Source organism: Macrotis lagotis, chromosome 8 (assembly GCF_037893015.1).
Source record: "Macrotis lagotis isolate mMagLag1 chromosome 8, bilby.v1.9.chrom.fasta, whole genome shotgun sequence".
Taxonomy (NCBI): domain Eukaryota; kingdom Metazoa; phylum Chordata; class Mammalia; order Peramelemorphia; family Peramelidae; genus Macrotis; species Macrotis lagotis.
In genome coordinates, this window is record NC_133665.1 from 104,444,836 (window position 1) to 104,459,512 (window position 14,677).

Consider the following 14,677-nt stretch of genomic DNA (forward strand, 5'->3'; position numbering starts at 1 on the left):
CTATGACATATTTCTGAGCAATACAAAGAGTTTTTTTTGCAGGATGAACAGGTCTTCTCAGCAACATTACTGCCATCTGCTGATGTGGACAATTGGAAAGAAAAAAGGTGACCGCAGTTTAAAAGGAAATTTTTTTTTAGGAAGTTAAAACTCTAACATCACCAGATCCCTTGTTCTAAATTGATGACAATTTAGTCATAGTAACTGCATAAAGAAACTTTTATTTTTAATTGGCTTTCTGTCATCCATAGGAGACTGAAAAAACAAATTCTCAGAACCTCCCTTTTCACTTTCTTTCTTCCTTTAAGACAGGATTTTTTTTTTATGAATGACCCATGACTATGACCTATGTTTCAACATTGTACTCCCTTCAAAGAATCTCCAAATGCCTTGGAATCATCTGTAACATGTGTAGCTTTCAGTAGATGGCACAAACATCACAGTACCATAATACTCTAAAGATTAGAGTTGCTTAAAAATATCCAGGTAATTTTAAATTTCAAATCTAAAAGCTATTTAGACATTCTTAGAGGTAATGACAAAGGAAGAGATCAGAGGCTGTAAATCTTTTCTCCCTGGGAAAATGGGGACAGAACCAGTTTTTGTAGCTGTTTAAAAAAAAAAAGCCAATAGCAGTAGCAGCAGTAAGAGGAAAAAAAAAGAGATTTTACACTTTGGACTTTGTATCAGGCACTTAAATTGCTGGAGAGACATGCCATTCTGAACCAAAGGTGTGAAAAATGGGTTAGAAACATTATGAACTTAAGTCTAATAAATGGAATTTCAGCAGCAAAGTGGAGGCATAAATTCAGCCTCTACCCATCCAAATATGCTGAGACATGTATTCTAAAATGCCCAAGACGACAGCAGCAGCAGCAACAGCAGGAACTGTTCTGTAGTGTCTGTTTTCCTTATATGTTGTGTTGTTGACAGGAGGAGGTTCTGTGTCAAACTGAGAAGGCACGGGGGAGAAGGGAGATGCTGTGCCTAATTCCCTGGGTCGTTCAGGTCCATGCTTGAACCAAACAATTTCACCAGCTGCTCTTCATAATTGGAAATATTTCTCTTCATAATGTCCATGCAGGGTCCAAGTAGTCTCTCAAATGCCTGGACATCCATAACTACATGAAAGAAACAATGGATAAGTCATTATAATAATGGCATTTCTGCAAACCATTCCTTATACATTTCAATCCCTAGAACACAATTCTTCATTTCTAGATATTAAAATCTGAGGCCAAGTTCAGGTCTTATATCTCTATGAAGCATTTCCTGAAAGTGACTTCTTAATTTTTTATAGAGCAATTTGTCTCTCCTTTAACCCTATTATACAATAATTAATTAAATATGTGCAAGCATGTATGCATGTATGTAATGTCAGATCTCTCTTCAATAACTCTTCCTTTCAAATACATTGTACTCTCTTTGAGGTTAGGGCTATGTTGTTTTTCATCTTTGTATTCTTGAATAATTCCATACATAGTAAGGTCTTAAAATGTAGTAGGAATTTTAAAATGTTTGCTAAATGGACTTCAAAAAACCCACCTTTTATAGAATTTTTGTAATATTATACACTTGGGGAAAAAATAAGTATATTGCAGCTAAAACATCATGCAGACAACAGAGATCACTACAGCAAAGTTTAAGAGTTGGAAAGGATCTTGGAGACTGTCTAGTCTAATACTCATTGCACATATAAGGAAACTAGAGTATAGGGAGAAATGACATTCCCAAAGTCATATGCAAGTATTAAATTGGAGAGCCAAGACTTGAACCCTGGTCATCTTAACACAAAATGCAGTGTCCTTTCCATTGTACCATATTCTGCATTCACATGCAGAGTCTCAGATCACTCTAGGATCAACAGAGGAATTAGGTACTTAACGAGTTAGCTAGGATGCAGATCTAAAGAAGATTGTGATTCATTTGCACCAAGAGTACATGATCATCTTTGAGTAATACCAGGCTACTTCGTAGCCACATTCCTAGGACTGAGACCTATGCTGAAATCTGGGCTAAGTTTTGATTTGTTTACAGAAAAAAATCTAGATTTAAATGTCAATAGATGAATGAGAGGAAAAAAGTTTTTGAGAATAGAAAAAGAAAAAAATAGTGCAGAAAAACAAATAGGTTTACCTAAGCATTTGACAGCTCCAACTGCATAAGCAGAAGCTGCTCTGGGTTTGTTGGTGACAAGAGCAAGCTCTCCAAAATACTGTCCTTTTTGACACCGGGCAATTTCCACTTCATCCTCTGTATCCTTATTTGTCTAAAGCAGGGAGAAAACATTTTTACCATTTTGAATATGCTATAAAAACTTTAGTGTGGACATGAACACTTTCTTTTTTTTCTTTCTTTTTTTTTTTTGCAAGGCAAATGGGGTTAAGTGGCTTGCCCAAGGCCACACAGCTAGGTAATTATTAAGTGTCTGAGACCGGATTTGAACCCAGGTACTCCTGACTCCAAGGCCGGTGCTTTATCTACTGCGCCACCTAGCCGTCCCAGACATGAACATTTTCATAGTATATTCATTGTGATTACAGAGTAACTCTAAAACAGGAAATCACACTTTTACTGTGTGCGTGCGCACACGCGCATGCTGTCATGAAACTTTACCAGACCATCCTCTGAAGCCTAAAGAGTTTGTTTTGGGCAGCTTATCAATTACTGACAGCAGTTAGGACCACCTGTACAAGGTGTTTTTGAGATTAATTTTGTAGGCTAACAAATAGCCTACATTTTTTTATGGGTGGAGCCTATTTGAAGCTTGGCCAAAAAAATACAAAAACATAGACTGAATTTATCTTACCAAAATCAGGGACTCCTTCTTTACAAAGGGTCACAAAGAAATTTTCAAAGTCTATGTTAAGAATTTAACTTTTGAGAAGCAGTTGGGAATTTGTTGTGAATTGTGAGTGAGGTGCTAGAATCATGAGTGGTGATCATAAATGAAAGACAAAAATGCCCAGGCCTAGGTGCGATCCAAACTTGGGAACATCTATCTAGTACCTTGCCTTACTCATTAATCTGCTTAGGGAGTGAACTGCTGAGAAAGAACTTGTTGGGGAAGGGAAGGCAGCACAGTTGATGTCACACTGCACTGGAGCAAACAAACTCCAGCATTCTAGGTTGCGGGGCACTGGGCTTGGGACTGCAGAAGCTGATTCCAGACCTCCCAAACCTGGGAACACCAAGCACAACTTGGAAGATCAGAGGGAAACCTCTGCCAGAGTGATCACCAAGCCCAGGTCAGTGTGGCCCTCAGCATAGCCCCTGTCCTGGAAATAGAAGCAGACCTACAGAGTCACCCACATGCTTCCAGAGCACTAAGTCCAGGTAAGGTAAGGAAGGGAGGTCAGAGGAGACTGTTGAGGTCTCTCTGCTATCCCTGGGGAAGGATTCTGTTGTTCTGTCCAGACCCAAGCTGCAGGCTGGGGCTCCCTACTGCCACAGCGGAACAGGGACATTCCTCACAGCTCCAAGACTGGGGAAAGAGCTTGTGGTCACCCACAAACCAAAGCACCCCTTTCTTTAAGACCTTAAAGGAACTGAGGTCCTTGCCAGGGTTTCCCAATACCAATCAAAAGCTTGGGACGCACCTCTAAACCAGGGAAGTAAACAGGGAAAAAAAAAAAACACCTGATCATAGATAATTACTTTGGTTCTTTGGTTCCATGAAAGGTCCAAACACACACTCAGAAGATATCAAAGTGAAAGCTTCTGTATCAAAAGCCTCCAAGAAAAATAGGTATTGGTCTCAGACTATAGAAGAGCTCAAAAAAAAAAAAAATGAAAATCAAGTAAGCAAGGTAGAGGAAAATGGGAAGAGAAATGAGAGCAATGCAGGAAAATTATGAAATCCATATAAACAGCTTGGTTAAGGAGATACAAAAAAAAATCAATTTAGGTCAAATGAAAAAAAGCAGTCCAAAAGGCTAATGAGGAGACGAATGCCTTAAAAAGGAAAATAGGCCAGATGGAAAGAGATAAGGGAGCAGTTAGTGGCACAGTGGATAGAGCACTGGTCCTAGAGTCAGGAGGACCTGAGTTCAAATCTGGCCTTAGACACTTAATAATTGCCTAGCTGTGTGGCCTTGAGCAAGCCACTTAACCCCACTGCCTTGCAAAAACAAACAAAAAAAAATTTACAGCAGTAAGGAGGTTAAGAGTGTAACCCAAGGTTACACAGCTAGGCAATTATTAAGTGTCTAAGGCTAGATTTGAACTCAGATACTCCTGATTCCAGGGCCAGTGCTCTATCTACTATACCACCTAGCTGCCCTTAAAAAAATTTTTTTTAATAAAAAAGAAGAGATAAAAAAGCTCTCTGAAGAAAATAACTCCTTCAAATGTAGAATAGAGCTAATGGAAACTGATGTCTTTGTGAGAAATCAAGAAACAATAAAACAAAACCAAAAGAATGAGAAATTAGAAGAAAATGTGAAATATCTCATTAGAAAAACAACTGACCAGGAAAACAGATCCAGGAGAGAGAATTTAAAAATTGTTGAAAGTCATGACCAGGAAAAGAGCCTAGACTTCATTTTAAAAGAATTTCTACAGGAAAATTGATCTATATCTTAGAAGGAGAGGGTAAAACAGAAATTGAGTAAATCTATCAATCACCTCCTGAAAGATATCCCCAAAAAATAGCTCCCAGGAAATATTATAGCCAAATTCCAGAACTAAGTCAAAGAGAAAAATATTACAAGCACCCAGAAAGAATTTAAATATCATGGCGCTATAGTCAGAATTATGCAGAATTTAGCAGGATCTTCATTAAGGGCCCATAGGATTTAGAATATGATATTCCATAAAGCAGGACTACAACTGAGAATCAACTACCCAGCAAAACTGAACTCTTTCAGGGTAAAAAACAGACATTCAGTGAAATAGGGGGAATTTCAAACTTTCTTGTTGAAATAACCAGAGCTGAACAGAAAGTCTGATCTCCAAGTACAGGATTCAGGTGAAGCATAAAGAGGGTGGGTGGAAAGGATTAATTATGAGGAATTTAATGATGTTGAACTTCTTGTATTCTTGCATGGAAAAATGATACTGATAACTCAAATGAACCATCTCAATTAACAGAGAAAGACACAGGAGAGCTCTGAATATGCAAATATAATATATTATAAAGATGAAGTCATGGGTGAAAAAGGAAAGTACTGGGAGAAAGGGAAATGAAAGGTAGAATGGGCTGATGTTTTATGCTAAAAGAGTCAAGAAAAAGTTTCTGCAATGGAGAAGAAGGGCTTAGTGTGTGCCTTCATTCTCATTAGAATTGGCTCAGAGAGGAAACAATATACACAATTAGTAGGGTATAGAAATCTATCTTATTCCAGAGGAAAAAGGAGAGGAAGGGGATGGGAGAAAGGGGTGATGGGGAGGGGGTGGTGTAGGTGACAGAGAAAAGGGAAGATCTTGGAAGAGGGTAGTCAGAAACAGCATACTTGCCCTCCTGGCTCCAGAGCTGGTACTCTGATGCTGTACCACTCAGGTGCCTCACAATACACTTTTAAGGAGGGATGAAATGAAAAGGGAGAGAAAATATATTGTTTTGTTTTTGTTTTTTAGGTTTTTGCAAGGCAATGGGGTTAAGTGGCTTGCCCAAGGCCACACGACTAGGTTAAGTGTCTGAGGCTGAATTTGAACCCAGGTACTCCTGACTCCAAGGCCAGTGCTCTATACATTGCACCATCTAGCCGCCCTGAGAGAAAATATAATAGATGGGAGAGGGGAGGAATGGATGGAGGGAAGTACAATAAGTAATGGCAACTATGGGAAAAAATACTGAAGCAACTTCTGATAGACTTCTGATAAAAGAATGCAATCCATCCCAAAGACAGGACTGATAGGATCTGAACACTGAAGAACAATTTTCTTTTTCTTTTATTCTCGCTTTATTTTTTGTGAGGTTTTCTACTAATGGTAATTAGTAACAATTTATGGTTGATTAATAACAGCACTGACTCTGTTAACAGCCTTTTATTTTTGGCACCATGAAAATGCTGCTTAAAGAAATTTAAAATTTTATTATTAAGTGTCTGAGGCCAGATTTGAACTCAGGTACTCCTGACTCCAGTACTCCTGACTCCAGGGCCAGTGCTCTATACATTGTGCCACCTAGTCGCCCCTTCCCCTGACTTTTTTTTAAGGTTTTTTTTTTTGTAAGGCAAATGGGGTAAAGTGGCTTAACCAAGGTCACACAGCTAGGTAATTATTAAGTGTCTGAGACCGGATTTAAACCCAGGTACTCCTGACTCCAGGGCTGGTGCTTTATCCACTGCGCCACCTAGCCAGCCCCCTCCCCTTACTCTTAAGTATCAGCTTATACCTTTCTAAACTGTCCACCCCCCCCATCTGAATTTCTCCTGTCCTTTAAAGCTCAGATTCCACTTTTTGAGGGAAATTTCCCTTGTTGGAAGTGATCATTCCTGCTCCTGAAATTTCATAGTCCATTTATAATTTTCCAATGGCATGCATGACATTCTTTTTAAAATTTTTTTTTATTTATTTAAAGCAATGGGGATTAAGTAACTTGCACAAGGTCATACACAATTCCAGTCTGAGGCTGAATTTGAATTCAGGTCCTCCTGACTCCAGGGCTTGTGCTCTATCTACTGAGCCATCTAGCTGCCCCCATGGATCACATTCTACTTTTTATTATCATTACTATAAACATATTTTAAATTTCCTACTATACTAGACTGAGAGTTGAGGGTGGGGCACTGGCATTTTTTTTCAGGTTATATCTATTCCAATGGGTCTAAAATAGCAAACTCTGTGTGTGTGTGTGTGTGTGTGTGTGTACACAATATATATGGATATATTTGACACTCAGTAAGTATCGAACAAAAGGACTTAAAAATTTTTCCTAAGACGAACAATAACTTTATTTTTGTCTTCAGTCATTTTAATCATATTCAATTCTTGGAGTTTTTCTTAAGTAGAGTTAGTGGAATAGTTTGCCACCTTCCCCTCCAGCTCATTATACAGGTGAGGAAACAAGTGTCCTACCCAGGGTCACACAGCCTGAAAGTGTCTGAGATTGAATTTGAACTCAGAAAGATGAGTCATCCCTAATTCAGATCCTGCATTCTACTACAAGGTGTCCTATAGTTGCCCTAGGTGGAAACAGAGGTCTAAAATAGTGGAGGTCTCCCTTTGACATGAAATTGGTATAAGATCCTAGATGAAAACAGAACTGTCAAAGATGCTCAAAGTCAGAGTTAGAAAAGAAAGCAAATGTCCTCTAGTCCAACACCTAAGCATATCATGAATCCCCTTTACAATAACCCCATCAAGTCTCTGCTTGAAGATTTCTAATTAGAGGGTTCTTAACCTGGGGCCCATAAATGTGTATGTGTGCCTGTGTTGGACAAACAAAAATTTTAAGTGGAGATCCTAACTAACTACCAGTTTCTCTGGCATAAAAGTCAGAGAATTTAACTTTCTGATTAGTCACTAAGTCATGGTTACAAGTTTACTTGTAGATATGATGGTATAGATTTTCTCTGCATATCTATTACACTTTTAAAGTGACTGGTAGGGGGCAGAGCCAAGATGGCAACAAGAACGGATTGTGTCTTAGGCCCTCTCATAAATCTTCAAAACTAAGGACTCTAACTAAATTTTCAAGAGACAGAACCCACAGAGGGACCCAGGGAGGCAGTTCTTCTACTCAAGGTAACCTGGAAAAGAGCAGAAAGGCTCTGCTCCCTGGGGTTGGAGGGGCGGCCCACCAGAGGGGTGGCCCGCTAGAGCCAAAGAATTTCAGCTTCCCGGAGGCAACCCCAGGGCAATGAGAGTCAGGGCTCACAGCAGTGGGGGAATTTGCTGACCTATGCCCCAGGGGGCACCAGGCACAAAGTGGGGGAACAGCGGGGGACCTCTGCCAGAGTGAGCACGTGAAGCCCAGCCCTCAGGTCACACAGCAAGCAGCAGCGTGGCCACTGCAGCCCAGATCGAGGAAACAGAGAAGCAGGCAGAGCCAGTAAGCAGGAGCCCCCCAGGGCATGAGCCCATTGAACCTAGGGAGGGGAGTGAAGAGAGACTGCCAAGCTCTGTCCTCTGCCCCTGGAACAGGACTCTGGAGCTCTGACCACATTCAGATCCTGACTGCAGTCTAGGCCCCCCATAGAACAGCAGGGGCCCCCAACCTCAGCCCCATGGCAGAGTGGGGTGCATATGGTCATTCACAGACCAGGAGGGAGGACAGAGCCTCACACACTGAGACCCTTGTGGGAGTATCCCAAAAGCTCAGGAAGCACCGCAAAACCAGGCTCAGGCTGGGAAAATGAGCAAGCAGAGAAACAAGAGGAACACCACTGAGAAATATTTTGCAAATGAGCCCAAGAAGGATCAAAATACTCAGTCTGAAAATGAGAAAGCACAAGCTCCTGCATCTAAAGACTCCAAGAAAAACAGAAATTGGGCTCAGGCAATGACAGAGCTCAAAAAAGACTTTGAAAATCAAATGAGGGAGTTAGAAGAAAAACTGGGAAAAGAAATGAGAGAGATGCAGGAAAAACATGAAAATGAAGTCAGCAGCTTAGTCAAGGAAATTCAAAAAAATGCTGAAGAAAATAGTATGCTAAAAACCAGTTTAGGTCAAATGGATAAAACAGTTCAAACAGTTGAGGAGAAGAATGCTTTAAAAAGCAAAATTGGCCAGATGGAAAAAGAGATAAGAAAACTCTCTGAGGAAAATAAATCCTTCAGACAAATAATAGAACTCAGGGAAATTGATGAATTTATGAGAAATCAGAACTCAATACTTCAAAACCAAAAAAATGAAAAATTAGAAGAAAATGTGAAACATCTCATTGAAAAAACAACTGATATGGAAAACAGATTTAGGAAAGATAATTTAAAAATTAATGGAATATCTGAAAGTCATGATCAGGAAAAGAGCCTTGACATCATTTTCAAAGAATTACTACAGGAAAATTGCCCTGATATCCTAGAAGCAGAGGACAAAATAGAAATGGAGAGAATCTACCCATCCCCCCCCAAGAAAGAGATCCAAAAAAAAAACAACCCCTAGGAATATTATAGCCAAGTTCCAGAACTCCCAAGTCAAAGAGAATATATTACAAGCAGCCAGAAGGACACAATTCAAATATCATGGAGCTGCAGCCAGGATCTCACAGGACTTAGCGGCAACTACATTGGAAGCTCGTAGGGCTTGGAATACAATATACTGGAAGGCAAAGAGCTTAGAATGCAACTGAGAATCAACTACCCAGCCAAACTTTCAATGAACCAGGGGAATTTCAAATGTTCCTGTTAGAATGGCCAGAGCTGAACAGAAGGTTTGATCTTCAAATACAGGACTCAGGTGAAGCACAGAGATTGGAGGAGAAGAGGAAAATATGAGGGACTTAATGTTGATGAACTGCATGTATTCCTCCATAGAAAAATGACACTGATAATACTCATATGAACCTTCTCAGTTAATAGAGAAGGTAGGGGGAGCTTTTATAGTTGAAGCACAGGAGAAAGCTGAATTTGAAGATAAAATATGGTATAAAAATGGAGTCAATAGAAAAAAGGGAAACGTAAAGGGAGAAAGAAAAAAAGAAATGACTCAAATAAAGTGTTAGCACTTAAAGAGTTAAACCTTCAATTATTTAGAAGGTTATTAGGTTTTTTCCCCTAGGAAATTATACTCATTTACCAATCAAGCTTGATTAATTTGACATTTAATGTAATTATTTTGTTGGGTATTTTGAAAGTAAAGGTATTTCAGGGACTGGCCAGCACATTTGAGTATGTAAAATGAAGAAATTGTTGTAAGTTAAATGTTATGTGATTAAGTGTATCTATTAGCTCTAAAAAGCTTTCCCTCTTTCCTTAAAACCATGTGAACAGCATATTCTCATTTATTTTTATGGAGTGACCTCAAGAGGGAGAGAAACCAGAAACTCATTAAATGATAGCAAAAATCTAATTTTCCTAATTCATCAATCAATGAGCACTAGTAACACAAAAATAAAAACAGAATAGTTCATACTCTCAGAGAGTTGATGTTATACCTGGGGAAACTATGTCCATGTATAGGAACGCACAGAATGCATATAAAGTAAAGTAAGAAGCAGCAGAAAAGAAGTAAGAGTGACTTCAGAATCACGGGGCAGAGCCAAGATGGCAGTGTGAAGGCAGGAACTCCCAGAAACTTGTTCCCCCCAAAACTCTGAAAGACATCAAATTATGACTCAAGCCAAAATTCAGAGGGGCAGAACCCACAGAAAGACTGATATAATTTCCCAATCTAAGATAAATTAGAAGTTTCACAGGAAAGGTCTGTTTCACTGGGACCAGGGGTGGGGAAAAATTGCTGCAAGCAAGCAGGGCCAAATGGCAGAGGGGGCAGTTTCCAGACCTCCTGGCCCAGGGATCACTGGGAACAGCTTGAAAGGGTGGTGAGAGAATTCCGCCACACACCAGAGTGAGTACAGAGCCAGCCTCAGAGCAGCCCTGTGGTGAGAGCTTGCAGCAGGAATTGGGGAAGCTAGTCTGCACCTCCAGAGCGCAGCCCACATATGGTAGGGGGTCGGGGGAGACTGCAGAGGTCTCTCTGCTCTCCCTGGGGCTGGACTCAGCTGTTTGCCCACACTCAGATCCAGGTTGCCATTTGGGTTCCTATACCACCATAGCCGAGAAAGGACCTTCCTCACAGCTCCAGGGCAGAAAGGAGGGCCTGAACACAGGCAAGAGAGCAATCAGAGCCTCTCATAACACCTTGGAGAAGTTAAAATCCCAGTGGGGTGTCCCAACCCCCCCCCCAAGCCTCGAAAGTGTGGTAAATCAGTCATAGGCTGAGGAAATGAACAAACAAAAGAAAAAGAAAAATCTGACCACAGAAAATTACTTTGGTCCCATGGAAGATTCAGAAGATGACAAAATCAAAGCTTCTATATTCAAAACCTCCAAAAGAAATAGAAAATGGGCTCAAACTATGGATGAGCTCAAAAAAGACTTTGAAAAGCAATTAAGGGAGGTAGAGGAAAAATTGGGAGGAAAAATGAGAGCAATGCAGATAAACCATGAAAACCAAATCAGCAGCTTGGTGAAATAAATAAAAAAAAATACTAAAGAAAATAATATGTTAAAAATCACTTTAGGCCAAATGGAAAAAGCAACATAAAAGGCAAATGAGAAGAATGCCTTAGAAAGGGGAAATGGTCAGCGAGAAAAGGAGATACAAAAGCTCTCTGAAGAAAATAACTCCTTCAAATGTAGAACAGAACTAAAGGAAGCCAATGACTGCAAAAAATCAGGAAGAAATAAAACTATTCCAAAAAAAACCCCCAAATTAGAAGAAAATGTGAATCCTCTTATTGGAAATACAACCAACCTCAAAAACATATCCAGGAGAGAGACTTTAAAAATTATTGAGCTACCTGAAAGTCACGACCAGGAAAAAAAAGCTTAGACTTCATTTTTCTTTGCTTTTTTTTTTTTTTAAATGCAAGGCAATGGGGATTAAGTGGCTTGCCCAAGGCCACACAGCTAGGTAATTATTAAGTGTCTGAGGCCGGATTTGAACTCAGGTACTCCTGACTCCAGGGCCGGTGCTCTATCCACTGTGCCACCTAGCTGCTCCTAGACTTCATTTTTCAAGAAATAATCCAGGGGTGGCTAGGTGGTGTAAGTGGATAAAACACCGGCCTTGGAGTCAGGAGTACCTGGGTTCAAATCCGGTCTCAGACACTTAATAATTACCTAGCATGTGTGGCCTTGGGCAAGCCACTTAACCCCGTTTGCCTTGCAAAAAAAAAAAACCCTTAAAATAAAAGAAATAATCCAGCAAAATTGCCCTGAGATCCTAGAAGCTGAGGGAATTCACTGATCACCTCCTGAAAGAGATCCCCAAAGAAAAACTTTCAGGAATATTATAGCCAAATTCCCAAACTCCCAAGTCAAAGAGGAAATACTAAAAGCTGCCAGAAACAAGCAATTCAACTACCATGGCTCTATAGTCAGGATTACACTGGATCTGGCAGCATGTACATTAATGGCTTATAGGGCTTGGAATATGATATTCCAGAAGGCAAAAGATCTTGGTTTACAACGAAGGCAAAACTGAACATCCTCTTTCAGGGAAAAAGATGAACTTTCAGACTTTCCTATTGAAACAACCAGAGCTGAACAGAAAGTCTGATCACCAAGTGCAAGACTCAGGTGAAGCATAGAGGGGGTGACCAAGAAGGACTAATTATGAGGGACATAATGATGGTGAACTGCTTGTATTCCTGCATGGGAAGAAGATACTGATAATCATATGAACTTTCTCATTTATAAGAGCAGTTAGAAAGAGCCAAATATAATGGTATGATACAGTAAAAAGATGGAGTCAATAGGTGATAAAGAAAAGTACTGGGAGAAAGAGAAAGGAGAAGAAGGGGCTAAGATATTTCACATAAGAGTCAAGAAAAAGCTTTTTCAATAAAGTGGAATGAGGGAAGGTGAGGGGGAATGAGTGAGCCTTCATTCTCATCAGAAGTGGTTCAGAGAGGAAATAACATACACATTTATAATATAAAATAAATAAGCCCCCCCAAAAAAAGAGTGGCTTCATAAGAAGGTAGTGCTAGAGGTGAATCTTAACAAAAAACAGGGATACAAAGAGGGAAAGATGAAGAAGAAAGGTCTTCCAGGGGACAGGATGATGAAAAAGTTTTCAGACAAGAGAGACCAGAAACTGTTAAGAAAAGCAAGAAGGACAAGAAAGAAGGGCCCTCTGTTATGCCTCTTTTGATGGGAGTGATTAAATCTTTAACCTCCATTTTGGTGTAAATTGAGCAAGGTATGTCAACTTCCCTGTGTTTGGGGTTTTATTCCTGTCCAGGTCCCTTGTTAAGAATTTCATAATATATTCCTGTCAATGTCAATGGTCTATCTCATCACAGTATCCAACTAAAATGTATAATGATACAAACTCAAACTTGAAACTTTGCTCCCTTGTGCTTAGTAGGCATGACTTTCCTTGCTTTTAATCTTCTGGAAGTAAAGATGATGTTGGCTTTTAGAGAGTATTCACTTAACTGACAGACATTCTTCTCTCTCTCTGCCTTGTATGCCTTGTATTATCATAAATCTTTTACTAGGTTGCTCTCTAAATTCATTCTCTAAAATGTGTATGTAATGTACGGTTTTCCCGCAACAAATGCCAGTTTGGTTGTCATGGAAATACATGGAAAACATATATATGAATTTATTATATTTAAAAAAACATACACAATACAGATTTGTAGTTTTCTGTTTAGTCTTCTTTTTCTGTTCTATGTATATAAAAATGTTCATTTTAGGACATGTTTATAAATTCAGAATAAAAAATTTTAAAGAGAAAATGCTTGAAAAACCTTTTAAAAAGAAAATATGTAACATGAAATGAACAAGTAAACACTATTATAAGCTCTATTATGGAAATGCTGTCATAAAACTTTTTGGGTATTTCTCTGCCATGGAACTTTATTTGTATGTTAGTGATTAAAATCCAATATTATTTAACACACTTAATTGTTTGAATGAACTCTTTGCACATCTTTAAGTATCCAGATACATTAAAAATCTGAAGTCTAAATTTTTCTATTGGTAACTTTTTCAATTCAAGAAAGAAAAATAATATTTATATATCAGTGATCAAAATATGGATAGTAAAAATAAGATCACTGAAAAAATGTCATTTTCATATCTCTTAATAAAACTGAGAGTTCTGGAAAACAATGCATAATTGAAATCATGAATATTACTAACCTCCCACCTCATCTAAACTGGATCCACCATTGTCTAGCAAAATAGAAGACTTCCCTGTGTTTGGGTTTTTTTCCCAGAAAATTATATGTAAACTTACCTTGCTTTTAATTAGGATTTTCACTTCTCCAGACTCCACAATAAAAAAGCTCTCTGCTTTCTCACCCTATAATATGGGGAAGAGAAAGTAAAGAATATCATATTTGTTTTTACACTGTAGTATACAGTCATATTCTAATTTATTTTATACTTTATAAGGTTCTCTACATCCTACTAATGACATTTCCATAAGATTTCCTAAATAAGATCTTCTTTGTACCTGATAGCAACCAATCTATGTTTGAATGGCATGAGCTATTCAAGAGCAGCCATTTCACTACCAGTCTCCTAAATTTGGAAATTTAACATATATATATATATATATCCAAATATATATATGTATCTGTCCAAACACATGTCATTGTATACAAAGCATTGTTTCCCTAAAATTCATTAAACAAAGCAAAAGGGTCATATATAAAGAAATGAAAATGGTGTTAAGAATTGAAGTTAGGAGAGACCACATCAAGGATCCAGCTATCAAAGAGCTTTAGTCATTGGGGTAAGTGAGAAAACCACTATTATAACCTAGTCTGGGCTTAGAGAAGAGCTGCTTTAGGTTACTAGGAAGACTAACAAATTACAAGTCCCTGGGGTTAGCAAACACTCTCCTCACTTTTCTGTAAATCCCTGTAATTCAGAGTTGATGTTTGCCTAAGTAAAAAACTCTGACTACTTCCCTTGCCCCTAACCCTTAGCCCCATTTTGCCAATGGAACTGATATTCTATTTTTAGCCAATGAAAATCTAGCTTTTCCTCAGCATCTGAAATTATTCTCTCTGGACCCATACTCGTGAATTAAATATTCTGGTTTAGC

The 14,677-nt window shown here is 38.9% G+C and overlaps 1 protein-coding gene across 1 annotated transcript in view; it reads right to left on the bottom strand.

Annotated features, from left to right (window-relative positions):
- Window positions 1-201: 201 nt before the first annotated feature.
- The window catches only part of PRKAR2A (protein kinase cAMP-dependent type II regulatory subunit alpha), a 115,059-nt gene continuing 100,583 nt past the window's right edge, over window positions 202-14,677 (bottom strand). The window contains exons 9-11 of the mRNA XM_074197889.1: window positions 13,862-13,927; window positions 2,137-2,269; window positions 202-1,121 (exon numbers count right to left, since the gene is read on the bottom strand). Coding sequence (XP_074053990.1) covers window positions 988-1,121; window positions 2,137-2,269; window positions 13,862-13,927 — 333 coding nt within the window. The 3' untranslated portion in view covers window positions 202-987. The remainder of the gene's footprint in view (window positions 1,122-2,136; window positions 2,270-13,861; window positions 13,928-14,677) is intronic.